This window comes from Sesamum indicum, linkage group LG2 (genome assembly GCF_000512975.1).
Source record: "Sesamum indicum cultivar Zhongzhi No. 13 linkage group LG2, S_indicum_v1.0, whole genome shotgun sequence".
NCBI lineage: Eukaryota > Viridiplantae > Streptophyta > Magnoliopsida > Lamiales > Pedaliaceae > Sesamum > Sesamum indicum.
The window spans coordinates 4,514,867-4,541,999 of NC_026146.1; the positions used below are offsets into that span (position 1 = coordinate 4,514,867).

Below are 27,133 nucleotides of genomic sequence, written 5' to 3' on the forward strand. Positions count from 1 at the left end.
AATTTTATGGATGATAGATATAATTTATATATAATTACATCAAATACCACGAAAAGAAAGAGGAGTATAATTATCTCTTTTCTTTTAATTGCACGTCCGAGTGAACTTAATTACACATCACCCTTTCAAAATAAGAAGATACCTTTTCTCTTCCTCTTTGACCTTTTTTGACTGGTCCTCCCCTCATCATTATGATACCCCCTCCCCCCACCCCGACTTTTTACCCTATATTTTTACTATTAAGGATGTTGTTGATCTAAAATATATTATCAAAATATTTAAATTTGAATTGTTAATCAAAAGGAATAATTATATCAATATGATAGTAAATTTAATATTTAATATTTTTAAAACTTACATTCATTTAATAAATAAATTCAAGTATTAATTAAAATTTACTGAATTAATGATACAAAATTTAAACATACGGTGTGGAGTTGAATTTTTGGAATGATTCGAATTTAATTTGACATGAGAGGATTAAATTATGTGTTTATTGAATCGAGAAACGGGCGACAAAATCGAAGTTTATCTTCGACGTGAAGAGGGTCGAAGCCAACAGTCTGCGCAGCGTGGCCCCCATTTAAGACCCGTGCTCCGTCCTCCTTCTCACACCCGCACACACTGCTAATTCTGCTACTGCTGCTGCTTTCCTGCAGCGTCTCTATTATCATTCACTCTCTTTCTGTAACAAACGTTTGAAATGAAGAGATAAGAACAAAGGCTTAGCCTTTCTTTACCAAGAACGGGCCCTTCATTCTTGTCATGATTCAGCCGCAGATGATGTGCGCTATATGTCTATACATAGCAAAATGCCATTGATCTGAAGAGTTTCTGCCCCAAGGGACTTGCTTTTTTGTTAAAGCAATCCCGGGATTCACGTGTTCTTTCCCAACGGAACTCGGTATTTATAGCTGCAGATCCTTCGCCACCTACGCTTGCGTATATGTGTGTGTCTGTGTTGGTATACTCAGAGATAAATGTGTGTTCACTAAATTTTCTTGTTGAAACATAAGAATAGGCGTCAAAGTTAGCGGAAAAGGGTGGTTTCTTGATCAGTTTGTTTATTGAGATGAGGCTTTGGTGGAATTTCGCGGCGGTTGTGGTGGTGGTGGTGGTGGTTGGCAGTGGTTATGGCTTCCCGGAGGAGGATCTCGTGACGAAATTGCCCGGTCAGCCGGTGGTGAAATTCAGACAGTATGCAGGGTATGTAGACGTGGATGTGAAGAATGGGAGGAGCTTGTTTTACTACTTTGTGGAGGCTGCTGAGGACCCTGACCGCAAGCCCCTCACTTTATGGCTCAATGGAGGTCGGTTTTGCAATTTTTTACTTCAATGTTTTTGTCTGTAAGTAAACAGAATTTTGAAGATAAAATGATTTTCTATGTTATTCTTGTGGAGTGAAGAGGTTGTTTTTACTGTTGGGATGTGAAGGCTTCCTGCTTCTGTTCATTTCTGTCTTATTCTGAATAAAGATTGTTTTTCAACTTGTCTGCTTCCGCTTACTGTTCAGTGAAACTCTGAGTTCCCTTTTACTTTTCACATGATGTTTTTCAGTGTATGCTTCAAACGTCAGTAATTCTCACACTGCGTGCTCTGTAGTGACAGATAGAATCGAATCTTAAGTTGGTAGACAAACAAGGGCATATTCTTGGTACGAATTAGTTTGTTTATTCTTTCTTCAAGTCGTTTCTCTGAGAGAATGTAATAATGTGATCAAAATTCAAGTCAGTTCTTGAGTTTCGAGCCCAACTTTGAGGTTTTTCTGTTGTAGTTTGCAGCACAACGTGAAGCATATGAACATATTTTAACAAGAATGTGAGGGATAGTGTTTGGAAAATGATGGTATTCATTTTTGACAGAATTGGCTCAAATTCTCTTTGTGAGGTCAAATGGACAATTTTATTTTAATTAATTTCAATGAAAAATGAGGTCCTAAAAGAGTAAAGCATTTGCATTTTTATCAGGCCCCGGTTGTTCGTCAGTTGGAGGAGGCGCTTTCACGGAATTAGGCCCTTTCTATCCCAGAGGCGATGGCAGAGGGCTTCGGATAAATTCAAAATCTTGGAATAAAGGTAAAAAGGTTAAACCTTTTTCAAGTCCTAGTATGTTTAAATGGTGGGAGATATATGCTTATTCTCGAGCGATTTCCGTTGTTACTAGTATTGTTTATTTGTATTCGTAGCATCGAATCTTCTCTTTGTGGAGTCTCCGGCAGGTGTAGGATGGTCATATTCAAATACAAGCTCGGACTATACTTGTGGCGATGCTTCCACAGGTAAAGAATTTGCTCAAGAGACCAAATTTTGTTCATATTTTATTGAATATTTTAATCTACTAGCAAGTCTTTAACGTTTTATGATGAAATTGAGTGAACTGGAATTATTTCTAAGTGAACCTGAGGAAGTTTAGAGTTGGCGGAGGTAATTGAAGTTCAATTTCTTGTTTTATGGCAGCTATGGATATGCATATATTCCTGATGGAATGGTACAAGAAGTTTCCCACATTCAAAACCAGAGATTTGTTTCTGACAGGAGAAAGTTACGCAGGTAAAAAACATCGCAGTTGAATCTGACTGTACAAGACTTCATCATTGTCCATATGTTCACTTTCTTCATTTTAGCGAAATTATATACAGACAGTCATTGGTTTCTTCAACCAATTTGAAATAATTTCTATATAGGGCATTACATCCCGCAATTAGCTGTTGCTCTTCTGGACCACAACGAACACTCTACGGAGTTCAAGTTCAAAATCAAAGGGGTTGCTGTAAGAAACCATTACTAAAGCTGAATGTCTTCTATACAATTATAGACTTTTTTCCAAGTCATATGATTGCTATAGATTTAATATAATTCAAGTGAACCTGTAAGTTGGGCTTATAAATGGTTTTATTTGGCCAGATTGGGAACCCACTTTTGAGACTAGATCGCGATGTTCCAGCAACATATGAGTTTTTCTGGTCACATGGAATGATTTCTGATGAAATCGGACTTACCATTATGAACGACTGCGATTTTGATGATTATACATTTGGCAGCCCACACAATGTGTCTCTACCCTGTAACCATGCCATATCGAAGGCGAACGAGATTGTTGGTGATTATATAAATAACTATGATGTTATTCTTGATGTATGCTATCCATCCATAGTAGAGCAAGAGCTTCGACTCCGAAAGATGGTATGATTACTATATCGTATCCTATTTACAATATTTTATTCAAGGGGTAATGAAAAACGATGAATAATGCTTTGCGACAATTCAGGCTACAAAGATTAGTGTTGGAGTGGACGTATGCATGAGCTCAGAAAGGCACTTCTACTTCAACCTTCCTGAGGTTCAGAAGGCTCTACATGCAAACCGGACCAATCTACCATACAGCTGGTCTATGTGCAGTGAGTAAGAAGTCTATAAACCCTTAATTCTTAGAAATAACAGCAGAAATCTAAGAGTGTGTGACAAGTTCAGAATTTGGTCTAAAGAGCTGGAAGTTAAAGCCTTCAAGTTCTCTAGTAGTGTTAAGCCTCAAAGAACTAGAAGAGATTGTATGAACTATGAACTGACTTTTCCTTTTCCTATAAATTGTGGGCAGGGTTCTGAATTATAATGAGACGGATGGAAACATTAACATTCTTCCCTTGCTCAAGAGGATCGTTCAGAAACGTATTCCCGTTTGGATTTTCAGGTAAAAGTTTTCCATCATCATGTAACATAGAGCTAACAACATCAACTTCTTTCACTGTCAAGAAAATGTACAAATAAACTACACATTTTTCCAATTTCAGTGGCGATCAAGATTCGGTTGTGCCATTACTTGGTTCCAGGACGCTTGTACGTGAGCTTGCTCATGATCTTCAGTTCAAGATCACAGTCCCATATGGAGCTTGGTTCCATAAAGGACAGGTACTTCATTGACATATTCTCTTCACTTTAAACTTATATACGATCGTCCTGGATTAACTCACTGGTCTTTGTCTCATAGGTTGGAGGCTGGGCAACTGAGTATGGCAACATGTTAACGTTTGCAACAGTTAGAGGTGCGGCTCATATGGTGCCATATGCACAGCCATCGAGGGCTCTGCATCTGTTCAGCTCGTTTGTACGTGGCCGTAGATTGCCAAACAACACACGCCCCTCCATTGACGACTGATGATCAGCCAACACAACATCCTCACAAATTATTACACTTGGTGTTTGTTTTTGAATCGATCCACAGTTCCTTGAATTGTTATACAGCCGAAGGCGACAACTCCATTTCTTAGCTGTGTAATAACAATGTGGGATCAAAGGAAAATCTGATAAACACTGTGTACTTATTTTGGAGGAATGAAAATCAATTCAGACATGCATGTTCATTCGCAGACATTTTTACTTTTGCATCCAAGACCTCACTCTAGTTTTACTATGTAAATATATGACAATAATTCAACGTAAAAAGAGGAAAACAAGCAAGTATTTAAAATTATTTAACAACTTAAACTTTTGAATAGAGTGCCCGTTTAAGCCACGCTAAATAAGAGATTTTGAATTTAAATTTTATTACCACTTATTTAAATTTTTAGATGGATTGGTGTTTTAATGATGACTATTTTAAAAAGGAAAAAATACAAATAATTTTTTGGTGATATTGTAAATGGATAAATTTATCTATTATAAAAAAAATTAACAATTTTTAAAGATTTCGTTTATATCCGAGATGTTGGATATTATGCATAATATCTTGCTAATCCAATGTTTTAATTATTCAAATTAACCTCTCATTTAATACCTTGGAGACGAGCGCATGAATCTTTAAAATGAAAAGGGCGCTGAGTTGGCCAATCAAATGGAGCGGAACATCTCTTGTGTGTGAGACGCGGAGCATTTGATTCCGTCGCTTTAAAAGGAAAAATTATTCACCGACAGTAGTTAACATCGACCCCATGTAGTTCAGACTTCATTCTCACACCTACTGCTATTAAAATGCCCTCGTTCCCCTACCTTATTCACCATTCTTGATTCCCATTCGTCAACTGCAAGGCGACCAAGCATTTTCACTAACTTATGGTGTGTGTGTGTGTGTGTTCATTTATGCACAGAGCCCAGTTGCTGAAACTGTAAGATTCTCCGCATGCTTGCTTTCTACAGGCTTAATTTGTACTTGGTAAAAGGAAAGTTCATTTCTTGATGATGGCTGCTGTTTCTTTTGTTCTGTAATTGCTGTGGTTAGTGGGGATGGATGCAACTGTGAGTAGATTATACCTTGACTTGATGGGCCATTTGAGGCCTGCGTTCAAGAAAATTCTCAAAGTTATCAAGTTTTTAGCTGGGAATTATAGCAAAAGCTGGACTTTTCAATCTTTCACAGCATTACTCATGGTTGGTTCACTAGTTTGTTTCATTGTAGTTATGGGATCCAGCTACTTTTTCATGTTTCCCTCTTCCGAGGCAGTAGTTGAGACTAATCAAAATCAGGGGTCCAGTAATAGTAGCAGGTCTCCTGATACTTTGAGCAAGGGTTGCAATGTGTTTGATGGGAGATGGGTGATTGATGAAAGTTACCCTTTATACAATGCGTCAGAATGCCCTTTTGTTGAGCGTGGATTTGATTGTTTGTCCAATGGAAGGAAGGATACAGGATATCTTAAGTGGAGGTGGAAGCCCAAAAGTTGTGAAGTCCCAAGGTTTGATGTTCATGCTGTCTTGGAGTTGCTTCGGGGGAAGAGGGTCGTCTTTGTTGGTGATTCTCTGAGTAGAACTCAGTGGGAGTCCATGATTTGCATGTTGATGAGTGGTATTGAGGATAAGAATAGTGTGTATGAAGTCAATGGTAATGAGATCACAAAGCAGATCAGGCATTTGGCTGTTCGGTTCAGGCCATTTAATTTTACGGTTGAGTTCTATCGCTCGGTTTTCCTAGTGCAGCCTGGTCCAGTGCCCAAACATTCGCCCAAGAGAGTGAAGACTGTGCTGAAATTGGACCAATTGGATGATATTAATCGGGAATGGATTGATTCTGATATTCTCATATTCAATTCAGGACACTGGTGGACACCGACGAAGCTCTTTGAAATGTGAGTTGTTTCATTGTTGTCCAGTACTTAATGTAAATACTTGTTTTGATGAATCATGTTTTATGTGATGCTTCAGAATTAGAATTATCGGATTTTCAGGAGACTAAGTTTAGAATGGATGAAGCTTGATTGAGATGGCGTGCCGGTGGAATTGGGTTGTTGCTGCATTGACTGGGTTTTTACATAGAATATACAGATCTACGAACTCCTTAGTGTTTGTAATTGTCTGCTGTTTCTTTTCTGCTTGTTTTCCTGAAATAAATGATATAAGAAGAGAAGAGAACCAAACTCCTCTGCCAGGCTTCAAATTGTTGCACTGAGAGATTTTTCCTTTATATCAGGAGCAAATTGCTGTATTTGGTCTGAAGAAAGAAATGTTATAAGCAGACCAAGTGTTGGTATCTGCATTAAAATATATAGCTGTTTTTGGTGTCCGTAAAACTGACTTTTGATGTGTTCTAAACCTTACACAACTTCCACCTGTCCATGCAAGATAATAAACCTATCTACTTCTTCTAATGTGCAACTTAATATGTTGAGTTTACATTTTCCCAGCCTTTGGTAGGATTTAAGCTGAAGTTACAAGTTAACAATGGCTAGAAAATTGAAACTCCTGAATGTTCAATTATTTTCTTTTAATTTTATTTCAGTAAGTTATTTCAAACATTGTTATAAAATACTTCTAACATGCATTTTCAGACAGGGGTTGGTATTTTCAGATTGGTGGAAGGATAAAGCTCGGAATGTCAACAAGTAATGCCTTCAAAATTGCATTAGCTACCTGGCAATCTTGGATAGAGAATGCAGTAAATCCTAACAGGACACATATTTTCTTTCGAACCTTTGAATCCACTCATTGGAGGTGCGTTATGGTATCTGTTTCCGTGGCCCTTGCTTCTGGTCTCTTATGTGAATTGTTATTTGAAAGAGTAGTACTCATCTTTGCCGAAGTTATCTTCCACAAACAATCAGCTGTGACCATGAACTTGCTCTGATTCCATCATTTCTTCCGACAATGTGCCTTAATGATTCTCATTCTTACTCACATAAATATGCATTGCAATCTAACAAAACATTCTCTTTGTTGCTGAAATATGATCAGTACTGGATCCCGTCAGAATTGCAAAGTTACAAGGCAGCCCTCCCTCAAAACTAAAGGGAGACAGAGGAGCTCAATATCTGATGCAATAATTAATGTTGTGAAAAATGTAGCGATTCCTGTAAAGCTGCTGCATGTTACTCCAATGGGGGCATTCCGGAGTGATGCACATGTGGGCTCTTGGAGTGACAATCCATCGGTTCCTGATTGTAGCCATTGGTGCTTGCCTGGAGTACCAGATATGTGGAATGAGCTCCTCTTCTCGTTTCTGCTTTCACAGTGATGGAATTTTTCATCATTTTCTAACCTTGTGAGTTCTTTCTTCTTGTTTCTTCTCTTTGATTCTCGTTTGAGAGACAGAGATATTCAGTATACTAACTTTTCTTTTTTTGTGGCCTTGGCAACCTGGAATTAGGTCATTGCGTAACGTTCTTTTATTCTTTGTTGAAGTTGCTGTCAACGTACCAACGGAAGAGACAACTCTGCGACATACTCGACCTCAGTTTTTAGTGATATACGTTGTGTTCATTTCTTGAATGTCAATACTTGTACTCGGTGAATTATTGTACTTCTGTATACTGAAAGTATACTGTATATCATGAACTATACATCGTATTATTGTCTATTGGATGAAACACTCATCCAACGATGATCTATTCAATTTCTCAAGTTGTATTGATCAATAGTTGGCTGTTGAGGAAAAGCTAATTGCAAGCCTATTGCTTGTGGAGGCACCCAAATGAACAAAGGCAATGGAGGAGTGTTTTTCACAACAACATGTACATCAAGACAAATCTTAACATGGGAGTCAAGTCTTGGGATTCTTGCAAGGCATTGTAATAAGCAACATGAATCATGATAGAATATAAGGAGCGAAAGAAACAAGTGTTCATCAACATTCAACACCATTGATCATCAGTCTTACATATCCCAAGATGGCCTCTTTCCCGCATTTTCCCACCCCACCACCTCCACCACATCCCGTTCTACCACCACCACCGTTCCGCCCAGTCACCCCACCTCCTCGTGTTCCTCCACCACCGCCTCCTGACAACGGTCCAACTGTCATTGTAATCGTATTCATTTCATTTGGCTCAGTTTTCTTCATTGCATTCTGCTTGTTTGCTTTGTGGTACCTAATCAAGAAGAGGAAAAAGAAGGCAGTTCAAGAAACTGATATCATACGTACCGACAAACATCTCAGGGTGAAAGAGGCCATTGTAGAAGGTCCTCATGGACCAGAGACTGTAGTCCTTTCCATAGAAGAAGATAAGGACACTGAAGAAGAGATTGTCAAGAATGAGAAGGTGGAAGGAAAGGACATGCATGCAAAATCTGGACAAACCCCTGTAACTCCTTGGGCTGGAGAATCATCTTCAAGACCTCGTATTAACCAAACTCATCATCTTCCTAGAGCACAAGAACTGAAAGAATGCTGCAACAACTGATTTCAATTGACAACAAATTGCTGCAAATAGGGAAATTCTAATTCAAACCGTGTTTGATCAGACCTAAACCATTTATATAGCAAGTGCAGTACACTTGTCGCATGATTTGTATACAGTTCAGGAAAATTGATCAATCACATGGCAAGTATATCAAACTTGCTTTGTGATTTATTTGATCCGACCGACCTGATTTGGGTAAGAATATTTACTGCAAATAAGGAACACTTACAAATATCACAGTACCAATAAAATTTATTGCATTGCCTCTTCTTAGCTTAAGATTATTTCTTAATGCCTTGTTCTAAATGGTATTTTGTTGGTTCAAACTTATGTCAAAATACCTCTAAGAAGGTTAGCTTTCTGTGAATAGACAGTTCTGCCCCCTCTGATCCATTCAATGTCTGGACCATTTTGACAAAATGGTCCTCACACCATTAAATTCATGCAGGGCACAACTAATTTTCAGCTGAAAATGAAATGTCCACTTCAAAGAAAACTGGCAAGTTATATTTACAGGAATACCAACCTCACAAACTTTTTACTGCAAAAATGGAAAAAAGTAGCGATAACAGCCCACAATCCTGTTAGAGAGAATTGTGTTCGAACTTGTACAACAACCTTGATTTCTGTAACAGATCGATAGGAGGCACTATTAAAAACCAAGATCGTAGCAAACCCATACAGGATCAATCCTCTTATTGTGAAATTCACAAGTCTAAATCAAGTTCATTAACGCCAGAATTATGATTCTAACATCAATTTTGTCGTTTGTCTTTTAAGGAAATGTAATTTAGTACACGCGTTCGTCTTATTTGATAAACCTTACTAAATGACATTATTTGCAGACAACATCGACTGCAATGAATGTTATTTGGTCCCTCAAAATTTAGAATCTACCCCAGTATTTTTAGTTGATCCTCAACAATAACTTATAACGATTTCTCTTGAAATTTAATATAATTATGAATATATTTTTATTGTTTGAATAATTATTAATGTCTCCCTGAATTTAATGCAATTTACCTCATTTGATATTGCAAATGAGCAAACTACCCTCCTATAAACAAAATAACAATTTATCTTTTTCTACTTTTTAAAATGAAACAATTTACCTACCTAAGGAGGTAAATTGCTTCAGTTTAAAAAATATAAGGGATAAATTACTGCATTACATTGCTATTTTTTTGACAAGGAGATAATTTGCTCATTAAAAAAGAAAAATATATAAAATACACACAACATTTAAAAAAAAAACTAACTTACAATATTATTGACACAATAAAAAATTAATATTACAGTGTCCCGCATCGTCCTTTATAGTGAAAAATACTATTCTTTTTTATATTAGTATGATTGTGAGGTTATATTTCAATTTTGAAGTAATATAAATTTTAAAATCAATAAGAAAAAAAGAACATAATAGCGAGGGAGAATTCCTTACCCAAATTATATTTGATCAAATTAAATATATATTATACTTATCGTATAATTAATTAATTTTTTAAATTATATATTAATTATATAAAAGATATATTATATTTATTATAAAATTAATTAAATTCGATCAAACTCGATCCAAATTATAATTTAATTAATAATGGGTATTTGAAGAAGTATGCCACATAAATGCCATGAGATTTTCTACCAGATTCAGTCATATAAAAGTAGGACCCAACTTTGCGGGCACGAGACAGCCTGTTCCTGTTTCTGTTCCCTCCCAAATTGACGACTTAACACCTCTCACGCACATGCCATTCGCCATTCTCGCCGGATCGGATTTACGAATTTCAAGAAATCTCACTACTTCACTCTCCTCAACACCCGCAGAGTTGTGGTAATAAATTTGTCAATTTCCGGAAAATAGCTCACCCCTTCTGTTCTGTGGCTGCTTCTTGGATTGGTACGTTGAGCTTTTGATTTGTATGAGTATTTAAATGGATTTTCGCGCACGTTCTTTACCTGTTTGTTGAAATGCCCAGAATACGTGTAAAGAATTATGGATAGTTAAGCTTTTTTGTTCTGTTTACTCCTCTGGTTAGTAGTTTTGGTGGGGAAGATTGTGACGGGTGTGGGAGCTTAATTAATGACAGTTGATGTATAGACGGAGTCCCTAGAACACAATGCTATCGTACGAATTCTCATGAAGACTAAGTTTTCGCACATTAGCTTCTTGAATTCGTCAAGAACTTGTAAGCTGTAGTGTTATTAACCTTTTTTTTCTCCTGACGTGATTGAGTTTGTCCAGAAAGGTTATCCGCATTGCTAGGTTTCAAATTTTGTGTGTGCTTTAAGTGATGTAATTATCCACCTTCACAAGATATGATGGTGCTGACCACATTTACCAATTTATGGAAAGTTTGCATGCATTGCTAGGTTTTATAACATGATATATCTGTTCTGTGGCATTCACTTTGCGGGGGCTGAAATGCAGCGATTGTCCTATGATTTTAACAATTATCAGTGATATGTATCCAGTTTGGAAGTGACTTTATTGGCCGACATACTTGCTCCTAGAATAATAGTGTTCTTAATTTGTTTCTGTTCTGGAAGTAAGTAAAAATCAGGGTACTTACCATCAATGTTCCATTACTGCATGTTTAAGGTGGCCGGACTAAAATGTATCACCAACTCTAGCTAATCAATGGCGGGTTCATTATTACTCATGGATAAGTTACGGTTGTGCAGTCATCGACCGTCTGACTATTGTGCCTTCAGTTCTTATCCAAAAAGTTTACAGTCATTCACCTGTGCTCAACCACACTTGGAAAGCATCTTCACTAATAAACTTCACCCGAAGAGAATTATCTTTTCTGGCCAGTCAATCTGTTGTTATAGGCTGAAACCACTTTATGCTTGTAGCTCAGAAAATGCTCACCCCATCAATCAGGTATGTTTAGCGTCAAAGCTAATGTCAATGATATTAATTGTGGTTTTGTAACTCTTTTGCATCTGATCACAGTAAATTTTTGGAAACCAACCTCTTATTAACGGTTGAAATTGATATGCTTTTCCTCTCAAAGCATTGACCCTCTCTACCTATGACCACTGCTGACTAACCAGTATAATACAAATTAAGGAATCTGTGCAAGTGAGAGGCAAGGGCCTTGAGCAATGGGATTCATTGACAGCAAAATTTGCGGGAGCTGCAAATGTACCATTTCTCTTATTGCAGTTGCCTCAGATCATACTCAATACTCGGAATCTGCTGGGAGGGAATAAATCTGCGCTTCTGGCTGTCCCATGGCTGGTATTGTTTTGCCTTACTATTGTTGTCAGGATTTGGATTAGTTAACACGGTTTCTAAGTGGTGTTATAGTTATCCCTTGTATATATAGGGTATGCTTACTGGATTGCTTGGGAATCTTTCTTTGCTCTCATACTTCATTAAGCGGAGGGAAAATGAAGCAGTGGTGGTCCAGACACTAGGAGTCATATCCATGTATGTGGTGATTTCGCAGCTGGCTATGGCTGAAGCTATGCCACTCCCTCAGTTCATCGCCACTTCAATAGTGATTGCATCTGGCCTCATTTTAAATTGTATGAAATACTTCCATTTACTCAATCCTGAAATCTGGCATCTTTGGGAAGAATTTATTACCATAGCTGGCTTCTCTGCACTTCCACAAGTAATACTCTGTGTACTAAAAGAAATTGCTTAGATTTGGTGGATTGAAATGAACTAAGTTTAATCCTGTTGATGGTGTTTAATATGGTACATGCAGGTCATGTGGTCAACCTTCGTCCCTTACATTCCAAATACTGTCTTTCCTGGCTTGATCGCCTTTGTCACTGCAGTGCTTGCTGTTCTTATGGTGAGCATGATATTATCGGGAACTGTTTGAATGCCTTAATCTCTCACGTGCCAAATCATTAAGATGGATAAATTTAAATAAATTGCACTACCATGTAAAGGGAGGGAGTCAAGCAACTAGTAGATCAAGAAAAGAGATGAAACAGAAGAACAGTATCAACAGAAATTCTTATAGAAAAATGCAAAGAAAAAGAAGTGAATGTAGTAGATTAGGATCTTCACAGAATAGTTGTGCCAAGAGATTGAAAGTCAAATGCACTTTGATTGAATGCTTTTTCAAATACTTTCCTACATTTGTGAAAGCAAGGGGAGGAGGGGTCATTTCTCGAGTCCTAGTCCTCGGCCTGGAAGCACCTAAAAGCATGAGGGCCAAGGACATAGGTGAGAGGAATGGATTCTTCTCCCTAAAGCGAGAAGAAAGGCAAGTGAGTGACCTCCTATTGGAGGGCACGAGCGATAATGGGGATCTTATTTTGGAATTCTTCTAACTTTGCAGCTTCTTAATTTTTCAGGCTCGCATGAGCAAGCTCTCGGAGAAAGGCATCAAAATTCTTGGAATTTTGTCTGGGTGGACAGCAACTCTTCTTTTCATGTGGATGCCTGTTGCCCAAATGGTTGTCTTTCTTCTTCTTTTAGCATGTATATGTACTTTTCCTGGTGGTTGTCAGAAGTTACTTCTTACCAAAATTAATCCTTCCTTTTTTTCAGTGGACAAATCTTCTGAATCCGGAATACATAAAAGGGTTGTCAGCTATTACAATGTTGCTGGCCATGGTTGGCAATGGACTTTTGATCCCACGGGCACTATTTATTCGAGATTTAATGTGGTATGCTAGTTTCCCAAAGTAATTCTCCTCTGTAAATAAATCTAATCTAGCCTGCATCCTGGATTCTGGAAATTTTCATGCCAAAATAGACATATGTTCTAATTGCACTTTGTATTTGTAATTGTATAGAAAATCACATATTGAATTTAACTGGATGAGGAGTCTCTTTTGCCTCAAACATATATACTCCCATCAGTGCCTGAACCCTTTCAAAAGAATTGGAGAACTAACTATGATCTATCTGCAGGTTCACTGGCTCAACTTGGGCATGTGTTTTCTATGGATGGGGTAACCTTGTATGCCTGTACTGGTAATATGTTTGTTTAGAGATATATTCAACCTCATATTTTGTCAGGTTCACTCTGGTTTAATTTATAATCTTCTATTACTTCAGCTTCAACAGTATCAGCCGGGAGTTCTTCTTGGCTTCAACCCTCGCTTTTATCGCTTGGATAGGTGCGCGCATTCATATTTAGTTTTGCGTCAATGCTAAGTTATTTCTTTATCATGGAGGAAAAACAATGGACGCTATTTGACTAAATGGAAATTGAACTTATGGCCTAGGATGTGATCGCTATTTTTTTTCTTGGGTCCGAAAGGAAAGATAAATGGAAGGAACAACGAGCAGTTTTTGAAATCTGCCTCTCTAAAAATGGAGTCTAAAAGTATTTCATAAATATTGTGACAAAAAGAGTACACACTTGTTGCTAGTCATTTCTTTGACATGGGAATTCACATTTCCTCCAATTATCATCCATGTTGTGACTAACCCAGAATTCTCCACAATGCATTCATGTTTTCCTTAGGAATGACCTTCTGGAGAGATGCCCAAGTTCATGACCATGGTTCACCATTAACTTCTTTGAAGGAGCTGCTTTTTGGACGATGATCATCCTTTCCACGCGGCACACACGCATCTCCCTCTGAGATGTTCGACCACAACATTTTAACATGGCCGCAAGAAAGATTTGAAGTACCTCTTATCTTCATGAAGATGTCTGGTTAACAATGCAAAGTAAGAAGTATCAGTCATCAAGATGTTTCTATGATGGGGCAAATTAGTGGTGTATGACATACTGGATAGAAAGAACCGGCTAACTGCAGAAAAGTGATTATATAGTTGTCCACATTGATCTGATTAACTGTACACTCTAATCATATATACCAAGAGCCTGAAGGAGATGAAAAAACTAATTTGACTTATCATACAACTTAGTTTTATTTGCTTTCAGAAACCTATAGTTGTGTATTATAATTTGAATTAGCATGATATTCAAGACTTACCATAATTGGCAACCAATTTTGAGTTATTGAAGTTAAGCATATTAAGAAATTAATATTATGTTGTTTTTCACACACACACACACACACATATATATATATATCTCAATTATGGGTATAAAAATTTGCTATCAAATTTATAAACTTTAATTTTATCAAATTCCAACTTCACGTTTAATAATCTTTGCAAATTCCAACTTCACGTATAATTGAAATAAAAGAGGTAATAAGATCTAAAATAAAATATCCCATCTACCAAAATTAAATGAACGATATTCAACCAATCACAATCAGACCCGATAATGATTAATAACAAAATACTTTAGCATAATTAGGAAATATCATTTAGGCTATGAAATACTCGTTGCTTGAAGTTTCTGCAACGGGCGAATATACCCGAATGCCCCTTGCGCCAATAGAAATCCCCAGCGATCATTTAGGCTACGAAGATACTTCTTTAGTCCTTGTCGGCTCATGCAACGGCTTCCTATGCATCTCTTATCCTAAATATGATTTTTGTGGTACTTCTGTTGTTAAAGAGGGACTTTATATCGACAATCCGATCACAAGAGAGTGTATTGAACTCCCACAATACGTACGATGAAATGCTGAATATCCGACACAACTTTATAAGAGTCGAAAGCCATCATTTTGGTTTTAGTCCGTCAACCAGTGAGTTTAAGGTGGTGAGAATTGTATATAGTGCCGCATCAGTACAGCCCTTGATCGTCGAGGGAAAGCCTGAAATTCAGATTTGCACTGTCGGAGTTGACAAAGAATGGAGAAATTTGGCCTGGTATCCATCATTCCCATTAATAATGTCTAACTGGTCAAATGTTGTTACTCTTAACGGTGCTCATCACTGGATTGTCGTTGATAAGATACATACATTCAACATCCGTGAAGAAAACCATGGCCCCATTTTACATCTCCCTGTCCCTGTCCCTGTCCCTGTCGCCGGCAGCTCGTTGGAAAGTAGTTTAAGCAGCATGGAATTACTTGTACTAAACAATCAGCTCACCCTCGTTGACAATTCTGTTCTATCTCAGATCACTACATGGACAATAAAAGAGTACGGGGTTGTGGAATCTTGGACAAAGCATGTCATATTTCAGGATTCGTTTCCAAATGTATTATGTTGTCAGAAGGTCTTTCCAGTTGCAATGTTACGAAGCGGGCCGATACTATTTTCAGATCCTTGTCACAATGGTCATTTCATTTTGTATAATCCCAAGAGAAAGGAATGTGCTTACACTCAGATACCTGATGTGGGTGGATGAGTACTGCAATTCGATTCAACTCTTACAACAGATACGTGCCAATCGTTCCGAGCATAGGATGGGAGGAAGCATGAGGAGCTACCTCGTCTAACCAAACCCAATTTTAGTTAAATTTTTTTATGAAACTACTTCCCTATCAATTAGTCCTATATATATGTTGGTAATGTTTCACCTTCTTTTCCTTTCTTATATAGAAAAGGGTAAATTATACCGACAATTATAGGGTTATGTTTAATTATACGAATATCTATATTCTTTGACAAATTATGAATACACCCCTTGAGATTGGAGTTATATATACTTATATCTCCTATTCAGTGACGAGATTTTACATAAAACCTATAGTTCTTGGTAATTTTACACAACCACGTGTAACTATAATTTTACAAAAGTTAGGCAAATTTAGATCTAAACCATCAAGATTGTAAGTTCACTACAAACACTAGAGGAGGTAGAAATAAAAAAGTTGGTAGTGTTATATATATATGTGGATCTGCCAATGGTTCATTATGTTCATATTTTTTAATATATTAATGATTTAAAAAAATTATTATGTCCAACATTTACAGTGGTAATTGATGTAGCTAAAACTAAATTAAATGGATAGATAAAAGAATACTATAAAGGACATCACGATCCATAACATGAGCTCAACATTCAAAATCTTGAGGACAAGCCCTCAACTATATTTAACAGCCTCTTAAAAAGTAATCTAATACTCTCTATTATTGCTAATAAATTCATCAATACCAAAAATGTCATCAGTTCTCCATGCTGATGATGCAACGGAGACCCTCACCGCGCAGCATGTAATCAAAAGCCTTGTTGATCTCAGAGAAAGGAACTCTGTGGGTGATGAATTTCTCCAGCTCCAGTTCCTGCAAACAACAAAATTCATTGATATTGTGGTATGGAAATATTTGTCAGACGATCCAACTAGCTGAAGAATTTTAAGAACTTCACCTTGTTCATGTACTTCTCGACAACTGAAGGAATATCGCTACGGGGCTTATAGTTGCCGAAAAAGGTGCCCTTGAGAGTCCTCTCATTCAGCACGTTCACTGGGTGAGTTTTGAATGCGTCATCTTTGTTCGGCACTCCTACCAGCACAGCAACACCCCAACCCTGCGATTAGGCATAAGAAGACATTGAATAACCGAGATATTAGTAGCTGATCTGCTGATGAAACCAGAGCGAAAATTGAGCGGATGAGAGTTACGTCATGAACGCATTCAAATGCAGATATCATTGCATTGACGTTTCCCGTGCACTCGACACTACGGTCGACACCGCCGTCAGTCATCCCAGCTAGGACCTGATAATCACAACAACATACTTGATTGTAATACCCGAAAGGTAGATTAATTAGTCCACTTGAGTAAGATAAGAATATGGAATCCAGTGTTGATAGCAAATTCAAATCATGCTGTAGGAGACACCTCTTGAACTGGCTTGTCATGATCCTTTGGGTTCACAAATTCAGTCACTCCAAATTTCTTCGCTGTTCAAAGCAAAATGTTGGAATTAGTCACTAACCAGATGCTTCCGACCTGTCAAATAAAGCTTGAACCAATTAACAATTCAATCACCTTCTTCGAATCGACTTGGGTTTAGATCAACACCGATGATCCTTGAAGCACCGGCCAGTCGAGCCCCTTCAGCAGCCTGGAGAACAGGGAATCAAGTGATTACACAATGCTGCTATCTTAACTGAATAGAAATGCATAATAAGCAACAATGATGATCGACTCACAGCAAGGCCGACAGCTCCCAATCCAAAAACGGCGACTGTTGAACCCTTTGTTGGTTTGGCAACATTCAGCGTCGCACCAAGTCCTTCAAAATAAGTTAAATAGCACTCAACAGTTGCTCAAACTCAGTCGTAAAGCTATTGATACAGTAGAACAATATGCAGTCTGAATTTGAGGCATGGAACCTGTGGAAATCCCACAGCTAACAATACAAACAGTTTCAAGTGGAGCTGCGGGATTGATCTTGGCGAGGCAGCCAACATGAGTGACGGTGTACTCGCTAAACGTGGATGTTCCCAAGAAGTGATGGATCGGCTGGCCGTCCTTGGAGAATCTCGATTTTCCATCCCCGATCATCACCCCTCTGTCGGTGTTTATCCTGAGAAGATCGCACATGTTGCTTTCTTCTGATTTACAGTGACGGCACTCCTTGCACTCACCAGTGAACACTGGAAGAACATGGTCGCCTGGTTGGAGATCTGTCACGCCTTCACCCACGCTCTCCACAATACTACGTACATTCAACAAATAACATGAAAATGGATATATACTAACATTAACAAAAAATGAGGAATTTGAAAGCTTTCAAATTCAGAGAGAGTACCCTCCAGCTTCGTGGCCAAAGATTCGAGGAAAAAGAGGCGTTTGCCCCTGCAATGGGATTATAACATTTCATTACTACAAAATTAACGTCCGAATATTCTTATCAAATCAAATTTTATCGAACCAAACCCATCAGTAAGCAAATTTGATATATTTATCATGTATATATCAGTTACACTACTACAAGTGTATTTCAAGTTTGATCAAAGTCGATTTGGATTAAAATTTCCCCTGAATTTCATTGCAAATGGGGCAGATGAGATTTGTACCTTAGCTTCCCAGAAGTAAACATCAGTGTGGCAGAGGGAGGTGAAGAGGATCTTCAACCGGACCTCCATCTTCTGGGGCGGCGCCACCTCCACCTCCTCGATCACCAGTGGCTTCCCTGCCTCCCATGCCACCGCGGCTACAAAACATACATGTTCACAGAATTAATTAAAATTTAAATGCAAGAAAATCCGCACACACCGCAGATCATGTATAAAGCAGCTGAAATTAATAAGCAAAACCCAGATCACCCCAGTAAAACACAAAATGAGTAGCAATTATGATGAAGAAATCATCACCTTTGCAGCGAATGACTTGGCCTGCTGTGCTAGACATTATGGCTTTATTAATATAATACTCTGATAAATTTTTAGTGATAACTTTGTGTTTGTGTAATTAATTGTTGTAAGATTAGAATCTTTTCAGGGGTATATATAATAGTTGTAGAGGTGGTTTAGTGGAACGTGTCCTACGCCATGAAGGTCTGAAATTTAAGATGGAGAAGACGATGAAATTCCTTACGTTTTTCTTTTAGAATACCCTTTTTTTGTGATTTTCTTGCCAGAAATTAGGACAAGTACCAGAATTTCATTTATTTTCAAGAATTGGGTCTCCTTCACGTGGATTAGGATTGGCCACCAGATCATTCATCATTGTGGTAATCTCTCTTTTTTGTTTAAATATATATTTTATATTATATATATAGATATCTAGTTATATATATGTAATACATTTATATAGGAAAAAAATCCAAAAATCCCCTGTGATAATAAAAATGTTCAAAAAGCCCCCTGATCCGGGTCGAAAATACGCGACCTCCTTGGTTCTATCTCCCAAGCGGTTCGAGGTCGCTCCTCTCCCAGACTAGTGATTGGGCCCTGAGAAAAGAAGCAGATCGTTAGGCTTGCTGGGGTGGCCCCCAGCTAAGGCCCTCCGATGCTTAAGTCAGTGTTCGGTTGAGGTCGAAATATGGGGTCGCAGGAAAAAATAGCGAGCTGAAGGTAAAATGCGGTCGAAACGACGTACCTTTAATACACTGACTGGGAGGTATATATAGAGAGCCAGGGGGTCTACCGCCCCGCTACGCGCGTGCCACGTGTTCTAGGTCGTCGGGTCGGGTCGCGACCCGACCCGGTAAAGTGGCGCGGGTCATGCTGGTAAACTTGCGATTTTGGGCCCCATCAAGGGCAAAGTTGTCTTTTACGGGAAAATAGGGTTTTACCCCCATCATTACTCCCCTACTTTTCTTAGTGTGAGTAGCACGCTAAGGAAAGTCGAATGGTCCCTCGATCTCGTCCCTTAGATCATCATCGCCATCTCGATATCCGACCGTTGCCTTTCGACATCCGACCGTTGTCTTCGACACGGATCTCCATAAATTTACCCCTATAAATACAGGGAGGTTCGACTGCAGTTCTGCTCCATTCTCAATCTCAATCGTTCCTCGCGCGATCTGCCTCCTCCAGCTGCGACCTGCCTTCTAGCCAGGTACTTCCGAGCGACCTCCTTTTAATATTATGTCTTCCAAGCCTAGTAGTTCTAGTAGCTCATCTGGTAGTTCGAGTAGCTCATCTGGTAGTTCGAGTAGCTCTGGTAGTTCATCTGCTAGTTCTTCGGGTAGTCCCGGCAACTCCTCTGCGACCTCACAAATACCCATGGCTGGTAGAGAACAGATAGGATCCCCTACCGTAGGTAGAAGCGACCCGGAGCTAGCGATCTCGATGATGACCCCAGAACATAGCGAGAGCGAACCAACTGATAAACCTTGGCTAACCATTGTGAGCACTTTATACTTCACAGCTGATGCGATTAGAGAGAGGTACTATATTCCTCCAGATTACGAAATCATTCTTCCTTCTCCCTCGGATCGTATGAATCGACCTCCACCCGGTAGTTGTCCGATTTCTATTGTGCATTTAGCTGCGGGTTTGCGTTTTCCCCTTCCTCGTACCGTTGCTAGAATTTTATCTAGGTTAGAGATAGGTCCCATGCAACTAGCTCCCAATTCCATCTGCCATATTTTATCCTTTATTATCATAATGGAATACTTCGAGCTTGAACCCGACTTCGATAGCTTCTGGTCGCTTTACAAGTTTACGACCTCGAAGAGGTCAGGCGACCAGGGTTTCTTCTATCTCACTGCCAAACCGAACTGCTCCTTTGTTACCAAGCTAAAGTCCAATGTGGGCTCTTGGAAAGACAAATTTTTCTTCCTTCGACCTCCTCCTAACCAAGTCTGGCCATTCCCTTGTGACTGGCGAACTACTAAACCCGAACCCAAAGTTCACGGCGTAGGGTTAGATGATGACCTCATTGTTACTATCACCCAGTATCATTATCAAGCCCAATTGCTTTTGACGGAGCATACCCTGAAGCTCGCAGGTCTCAGCCCGGCACCTATTCAAACTCGGGGCTCTTTAGGTGATCAATCTCTTACCTTCCTCTGTTCGTAATTTTTGGTACTTAGTGGTGACTGGTTTGTGTCTTTGCAGATTCTGCCGTGATGGATGCTCGCATTGCAAGAATGGTCCGTGCGAAAAGGGCTAAGCGAGCCGTTCCTCCTTCGGGACCAGACTCCCAGCATACTCTATCTGCTCCTTCAGAAGATGCGTCGAGGTCGCACGGAGTTCGACCTCTGAGTCCATCGGGCACGACTCCCATCGAGGTCGCCAGTGGGGACAACGATCCCACTCCTGAGCCTTTACTGAGGGACTCCGAAGAGCCAAGTGATCCCGAACCGCTCGTCAGGAAGAAGTCCAAGGGGAAACTGGTCGTTCCAGAGTCGTCTAAGAGGAAGCGGAGTTCCCCGCGACCTAATCCTTCCTCCCAAAAGAAATCCAAGGCAGATTCTTCAGCGGAGAACGAGAATCTGAAGGTAGTTGATGAGTTGACTGCCTGGTGGAGAGAGACCCAGATGGACCTCCAATCGCCTTCATACAGTCCGGCTGCCATGGAGGGTGAGAGGCTGATACCGAGCTGGGCAATTTCAGGCCAAAGTTCTGTGTTGAAGACCCATGTTGGCCAAGACTCCTGGGAGTTGTATAAGTCCACCATCCTGCCCCGCGATCAAGCTCTCCTTGCTCCCATGTCGCACATTCGGGTCGAGCAGAACTTTGCTCACTCCCTCGCGCAGGTAGTGTTCTACCAACTTCATCAGCTTCTTTCGTTTTTGCCTTTAGCTAATTCTCTGCTGCTATATGTAGGTCTCAGCTTTCGGGCATCATTTGTCTTTGAAGTGCAATTACTGGCGACATGAGAAGATGATCGCTGACAAGCTGCTCGAGGAAAAGAGCTCGAAGTTAGCGACCTGTGAGAAAGAGAAGGTCGAGCTCGAGGCTCAGAAGTCCGAACTAGAGGCTCAATTAAGAGAGCTCAGGCAGAAGGTCGCGTCTTCGGTGGAATCGGCCAAGGCTGAAGGCTTCTCTGCGGGTCGGGTAGCTGGTCGAGAGGAATATCTATCCTCCGAAGAGCATCAACACCAGCTCGAAGTTGCCCGGAGTCAAGGTCGCGACCAGTATCTGGGTTCTGATGACTATAAGAAGACCTTGGCGGACACTCGGTTACAGGGAGCTCGAGACTTCATGAAGTCTACCGCCTTCACAACTGCTGTAGAAGCTAAGTCTGCTGACTACCTCATAGAAGGTTTTAACCGCTGCATTTCTCAAATAAAGAAGCTGAAGGGGTTCGCTGATGGGTTCGACACGAACTGGACCGACCCGTCCTTGGATGGTAATCTCGCGGCGTTCCCTGAAGAACCCCCTTTGCAACATAATGATGAATTTGCGGTCTTGGTGGAGGACCTCGAGGGTAGTGGTGAAGATGCAGTAGATAAATAGGCTCTTGTACTTCAATTTGTAATCGTTTACGCCGATCATTGTACTTACCTCAGAGTTGAGGTAGAATCTGTAAATTTTCCTCTTCAATGAACTTCCTTCTTTATGAGAGATTCCCCTTTCATCTTCGAATTCCCATAATTCCCTTAAGATAATCATCAATTCGACCTCAAATATAGGGAGAATTGGAGGGATTTTCCAACACTTCTCCTGATCGCATTGATCGGTTTCGGCTGACAGGGAGATCGCGTGGTTGGTGGTCTTTCACAGACACAATGAGATCGCGCCTTGTGCCGGTTGCGCAGTTGGTCTTTCACAGACACAATGTGATCGCGCCTTTTGCAGGTCACGCAGTTGATGGTCTTTCACAGACACTGTGATCGCGCCTTTTGCAGGTCGCGGAGTTGATGGTCTTTCACAGGCACAATGTGATCGTGCCTTTTGCAGGTCACGCAGTTGGTCTTTCACAGACACAATGTGATCACGCCTTTTGCAGGTCGCGGAGTTGATGGTCTTTCACAGACACAATGTGATCGCGCCTTTTGCAGGTCACGCAGTTGGTCTTTCACAGACACAATGTGATCGCGCCTTTTGCAGGTCGCGGAGTTGATGGTCTTTCACAGACACAATGCGATCGCGCCTTTTGCAGGTCGCGGAGTTGATGGTCTTTCACAGACACCATGTGATCGCGCCTTGTGCAGGTCGCGTGGTTGATGGTTGCGTGATATTGCGTCGTGGAGGAGGATACTACTGGAGCTATTCATTTCATGTGAACATTCATACGTGCTAATTTAACCAAATATTGTAATTGCGTACATGATTTGTGATGTAAATACGAATATTTCAAAAAAGGTAATAATCATTCGTCAAGGAAATAAAGATACAGACATACCCACTGTAGTGGATTGCTACCTTCACCTATTTCGACTTCGCTCTCGATCTCCTTCCCATTCCCTATCCTTGACTGTATTCATTTCCTCCTCGTTGATATATTTGTGAGCCAAAAGGGTCAATTGTTCTATATTTTCGGGGGAATCTCTAGCTAATGCCGATGCAAGCGGTCCCTTCTTTAAACCGTGTATTAATATGCTCGTCATCATATCAATGCGCAGATCCTGCACCTCCAATGTCTCGTTATTGAATCTCCCCATAAAATCTTTAAGAGATTCCTCTCTTCCCTGCCGGATTGCGAATAGGTGGATCGCTGATCTCTTCGACTTTTGCTTGCTAGCGAAGTGGTATGCGAACCTGTGTAACAATTGCTCATATGATCCAACGGTCCCGTTAGGCAAGCCGGTGAACCATTCTTGTGCCTTCCCTGTCAAAGTAGTCACAAACAGCCTTGCGTTAATAGAATCTGTTTGCCTATATAAATTCATTACCATTCCGAATGTTGCGATGTGCTCGCGCGGATCCTTCGTCCCATCGTATCTGGGTAGATCTGGTAGTCGAAAATTTGGACCAACAACTTCAGATAGCATTTCGTTGGTGAAGGGCGAGTTCGTATTTTGCCTAGCCAGGTCGCCTTGCTTTTTCAGGTCGCTTCGTTTCTTCAGGTCGTCTAACTGTTGCTTCAGTTTCTCTATCTGCCTTCTCACGCCTCCCACTTCAACTCTGGAGGTCGCTGGTTGTCCTGCCTTACTGTTGCTAGATGTGGTAGCTGATCTCTCTCTCACCCGACTGGTTCTTGGCATTATTCCCTTACTCTTCCTCATGTGAACCGTTCCTTCTACTTGACCCGCCAAGATCATTTTTCTCCGTTTTTCCGTCCATCCTTTCCCCGATGGTTCCCTGACAGATGGGCAGTGCTCCTCCATGGCCTTCTTACTCGCTATCTCAATCATCTGCTGCTTCTCTTCCTCGGTTAGATGCCACCTTCTCTCTTGTTCACGCATTGATGATTCTGACATGGCGAATTCTTCCTCAAACCAAATCTAAAGGAGCTTTCCTCAGATTCCCACAGACGGCGCCAACTGATCCGGGTCGAAAATACGCGACCTCCTTGGTTCTATCTCCCAAGCGGTTCGAGGTCGCTCCTCTCCCAGACTAGTGATTGGGCCCTGAGAAAAGAAGCAGATCGTTAGGCTTGCTGGGGTGGCCCCCAGCTAAGGCCCTCCGATGCTTAAGTCAGTGTTCGGTTGAGGTCGAAATATGGGGTCGCAGGAAAAAATAGCGAGCTGAAGGTAAAATGCGGTCGAAACGACGTACCTTTAATACACTGACTGGGAGGTATATATAGAGAGCCAGGGGGTCTACCGCCCCGCTACGCGCGTGCCACGTGTTCTAGGTCGTCGGGTCGGGTCGGTAAAAGTGGCGCGGGTCATGCTGGTAAACTTGCGATTTTGGGCCCCATCAAGGGCAAAGTTGTCTTTTACGGGAAAATAGGGTTTTACCCCCATCACCCCCTATAAAAATTAAAGTATCAAATACCTCCGTAATATAAAATAAAGTTTAAAAAAACTCCTCCGTACAAAATTTGGGTTACACGCGCTTTGACTGTGATTTTTCTATAAAAGTACCTTTTTTTTTTTTTTTATATTTTTGCCCTTCTCTCACAGTTAACATATAATATTATATATATTTAATAGTAATAAAATATTATCTTTATAATGATTATTTTAGAAAATTATTTTTATAATAATTATTTAATTAAATATTTTATATATTTTTTATTAATAATAAAATATTATTTTATAAAATAATCATTTAATAATTTATATAATAAAATTTTATTTAAATTAAATTATAAAAAAAATTGCAAAGTCGTCGTCGCTGCTGAAAAGGAGGGCGACAGCCGTCGCCCATATCTTCGAAGGCGACGCGGTCACCCACCACGTCACCTAGATGTGGGTCACCTGCCCACGTCACCTAGATGGGGGTCCCCTGCGCCGCCTAGAAGGCTATGGGGGAGGGAAGGGGAGTGGGTTGCAGGCGAGAGGGGTGGGGGTGTGGGGGAAGAAGATGGGGTGGGGTGGGGTGGGGTTTATAATTATTATTTTATTTTTTTATAAATTATAATTATATATATTATAAATATATTTTAATAGTATTAAATTATACTTATTATAAATTAAAATAATTATATATTAATAAGCCTAGTTTGACTAGTTGATTAAAAGGAGTATTTTAGTCATTGTTTCTAAAAAAATAGGTTCAAATTGACTAGGGGGCGGTGTGATTATTTATTCGTAACATGAGGGTAATTTTTTATATTAAAGATTTTATAATAGGATTAATTATATTTTTATATATCAGAGGCGGTCAAAATAGATTTAACCCCATTTATATATATGTGCACTTTTATATCTATACATATAATTAAATATAATATATACACTGCCGCTCCTCATGTGGGCGACGGCGCCAACTTGTGAGTGACCTCGCCATCTCACCCACAAACAAAACACCTGATGGAGGTCGTCTGAGCAAACGCCATCGTCTAGATCCATGGCGAGGCGATGGTGGGAGGGCAATGGCGGTGGTCGAAAGCGAAAACTCTTTGGGGTAGACGATCGATTTCAGTTTTTTTAATTTTCTATTTTTTTGAAAAACATGATAATTTTAATTAATATTATTTATAAATAATATAACTGAAAATAATTTATTCTTTTTTAGTATTTTTATATTTAATCAAAATATTCTATAAATAAATATAGTTTATCAAAACATAAATTAAATTATTATTTTAAATTTAAATTTTAAATTATTAATTAATTTAAATCATAATAAATTTTTATTTATATTCATATAAATATATAAACTTGAAAAATTAATTTTAGTATATTAAATTTGTATTGTGATTTATTAATTAAAATTAATGTAACAACAATATATATTCTAGATATTTTAATATTCAGTTAATATATTTTATAAATAAATATAATGTATTTAAATGTGAAAACTAAATAAATAAGCAAAAATTATCATTAATATGTCATTTATTAAAATGATACTCTTCGCAAAATGAGAGTGAGAAAACATTTACACACTTAAGTATCTAACAAACGGGGTAAAACAGACATTTGTTAATTAAAAATAATAGTAAAAACTCCAAAAATGATGTCAATTTGCACAAACAACGAGTGTTCATCACTCCCAGTTAAAATATAACGGAGAGATGATGTTTTTCTGCATTTTAAATAATACAATTTTTTTGCCAATAAATATAATACGAGGAGATTTTGTATTATTTTTTAAAAATATATGAGGTGTTATGCAATTTACCTTATATTTTTAATAAAATGTTAACTTTAATATTTAAAAAATTAATAATTAAATCACTGAGTGAGTGATGTGGTGGGAATGGAATTTGTTCCTGACCTGTTATATTCAATGAACCAAATTCTGGATCCCTCTAAACCCTTCATCTGTAAATGCACACCAAAGGGAATCATTATGAGTTCCTAAGCCGTCTGCTGGACCCACACAAACTACAAATACAAAAAGGTCAAAATTTCTGCCTCAACAAAACCATCAAAACCACAATGGATTTTCGCAAAGTGGTATTACACAAACGAATAATTATATCTCCACTGTTTGCTTTATAATTTATTTGCTCAAATTACTCGTTTTTGTTACTTTTTATATTTTATAGATGTGATTCTGACAAAAATATATAGTTCTATATTTAACCTTATTTTTATATAATTATAGACTACTTATAATAATTAATAATCAAGAATACTTTATACAATAATGATGGGGGTAAAACCCTATTTTCCCGTAAAAAGACAACTTTGCCCTTGATGGGGCCCAAAATCGCAAGTTTGCCAGCATGACCCGCGCCACTTTACCGGGTCGGGTCGCGCCCCGACCCGACGACCTAGAACACGTGGCACGCGCGTAGCGGGTCGGTAGACCCCCTGGCTCTCTATATAT

General features: G+C 39.2%; 6 protein-coding genes across 7 annotated transcripts; 5 read left to right on the forward strand and 1 right to left on the reverse strand.

The window, feature by feature from the left end:
* On the forward strand, positions 544 to 4,351 carry LOC105179776 (serine carboxypeptidase-like 42). Its single transcript, XM_011103415.2, has 10 exons — positions 544 to 1,310; positions 1,968 to 2,075; positions 2,186 to 2,278; positions 2,457 to 2,549; positions 2,684 to 2,769; positions 2,904 to 3,182; positions 3,268 to 3,401; positions 3,595 to 3,687; positions 3,788 to 3,905; positions 3,985 to 4,351. The coding sequence occupies exons 1-10, from the start codon at positions 1,073 to 1,075 to the stop codon at positions 4,150 to 4,152; spliced, it is 1,410 nt and encodes a 469-aa protein (XP_011101717.1). The 5' UTR covers positions 544 to 1,072; the 3' UTR covers positions 4,153 to 4,351.
* LOC105179781 (protein trichome berefringence-like 7) lies at positions 4,911 to 7,769 on the forward strand. The gene is made up of 4 exons (XM_011103417.2): positions 4,911 to 6,055; positions 6,759 to 6,917; positions 7,158 to 7,464; positions 7,570 to 7,769. Exons 1-3 carry the CDS (start codon positions 5,217 to 5,219, stop codon positions 7,435 to 7,437), a joined length of 1,278 nt encoding a protein of 425 aa, XP_011101719.1. The 5' UTR covers positions 4,911 to 5,216; the 3' UTR covers positions 7,438 to 7,464; positions 7,570 to 7,769.
* On the forward strand, positions 7,822 to 8,862 carry LOC105179787. Its single transcript, XM_011103422.2, has one exon. The coding sequence runs from the start codon at positions 8,090 to 8,092 to the stop codon at positions 8,600 to 8,602; it is 513 nt and encodes a 170-aa protein (XP_011101724.1). The 5' UTR covers positions 7,822 to 8,089; the 3' UTR covers positions 8,603 to 8,862.
* Positions 10,244 to 14,451, forward strand: LOC105179792 (maltose excess protein 1-like, chloroplastic). Of its 2 annotated transcripts, none has more exons than XM_011103427.2 (10): positions 10,244 to 10,502; positions 11,205 to 11,489; positions 11,679 to 11,849; positions 11,938 to 12,228; positions 12,325 to 12,414; positions 12,926 to 13,027; positions 13,122 to 13,240; positions 13,488 to 13,550; positions 13,635 to 13,696; positions 14,047 to 14,451. In XM_011103427.2, exons 2-10 carry the CDS (start codon positions 11,244 to 11,246, stop codon positions 14,127 to 14,129), a joined length of 1,227 nt encoding a protein of 408 aa, XP_011101729.1. In that variant the 5' UTR covers positions 10,244 to 10,502; positions 11,205 to 11,243; the 3' UTR covers positions 14,130 to 14,451. The 2 variants fall into 2 exon arrangements, with proteins under 2 accessions (XP_011101729.1, XP_011101735.1); XM_011103433.2 differs by lacking the exon at positions 10,244 to 10,502 and adding an exon at positions 10,556 to 10,791.
* LOC105155439 lies at positions 15,127 to 15,801 on the forward strand. Its single transcript, XM_011071314.1, has one exon. It carries the CDS (start codon positions 15,127 to 15,129, stop codon positions 15,799 to 15,801), a length of 675 nt encoding a protein of 224 aa, XP_011069616.1.
* On the reverse strand, positions 16,402 to 18,983 carry LOC105179807 (alcohol dehydrogenase 1). Its single transcript, XM_011103445.2, has 10 exons — positions 18,722 to 18,983; positions 18,425 to 18,561; positions 18,157 to 18,203; positions 17,738 to 18,063; positions 17,555 to 17,637; positions 17,391 to 17,466; positions 17,241 to 17,302; positions 17,021 to 17,116; positions 16,765 to 16,926; positions 16,402 to 16,679 (listed from the first exon to the last, which is right to left on the reverse strand). Exons 1-10 carry the CDS (start codon positions 18,756 to 18,758, stop codon positions 16,563 to 16,565), a joined length of 1,143 nt encoding a protein of 380 aa, XP_011101747.1. The 5' UTR covers positions 18,759 to 18,983; the 3' UTR covers positions 16,402 to 16,562.

Bases quoted from the DNA above. Each gene is read 5' to 3' on its own strand.
- LOC105179776 (XM_011103415.2), top strand. From the start codon at position 1,073: ATGAGGCTTTGGTGGAATTTCGCGGCGGTTGTGGTGGTGGTGGTGGTG. The intron at 1,311-1,967 runs GTCGGTTTTGCA...CATTTTTATCAG, and splicing joins CACTTTATGGCTCAATGGAG to GCCCCGGTTGTTCGTCAGTT. The intron at 2,550-2,683 runs GTAAAAAACATC...ATTTCTATATAG, and splicing joins GACAGGAGAAAGTTACGCAG to GGCATTACATCCCGCAATTA.
- LOC105179781 (XM_011103417.2), top strand. From the start codon at position 5,217: ATGGATGCAACTGTGAGTAGATTATACCTTGACTTGATGGGCCATTTG. The intron at 6,056-6,758 runs GTGAGTTGTTTC...ATTTTCAGACAG, and splicing joins CCGACGAAGCTCTTTGAAAT to GGGTTGGTATTTTCAGATTG. The intron at 6,918-7,157 runs GTGCGTTATGGT...AAATATGATCAG, and splicing joins TTTGAATCCACTCATTGGAG to TACTGGATCCCGTCAGAATT.
- LOC105179787 (XM_011103422.2), top strand. From the start codon at position 8,090: ATGGCCTCTTTCCCGCATTTTCCCACCCCACCACCTCCACCACATCCC.
- LOC105179792 (XM_011103427.2), top strand. From the start codon at position 11,244: ATGGCGGGTTCATTATTACTCATGGATAAGTTACGGTTGTGCAGTCAT. The intron at 11,850-11,937 runs GTATTGTTTTGC...TTGTATATATAG, and splicing joins TTCTGGCTGTCCCATGGCTG to GGTATGCTTACTGGATTGCT. The intron at 13,241-13,487 runs GTATGCTAGTTT...ATCTATCTGCAG, and splicing joins TTTATTCGAGATTTAATGTG to GTTCACTGGCTCAACTTGGG.
- LOC105155439 (XM_011071314.1), top strand. From the start codon at position 15,127: ATGCTGAATATCCGACACAACTTTATAAGAGTCGAAAGCCATCATTTT.
- LOC105179807 (XM_011103445.2), bottom strand. From the start codon at position 18,758: ATGTCTAGCACAGCAGGCCAAGTCATTCGCTGCAAAG. The intron at 18,562-18,721 runs GTGATGATTTCT...TATGTTTTGTAG, and splicing joins CCAAGTCATTCGCTGCAAAG to CCGCGGTGGCATGGGAGGCA. The intron at 17,303-17,390 runs GTGATTGAATTG...TGCTTTGAACAG, and splicing joins CCCAAGTCGATTCGAAGAAG to CGAAGAAATTTGGAGTGACT.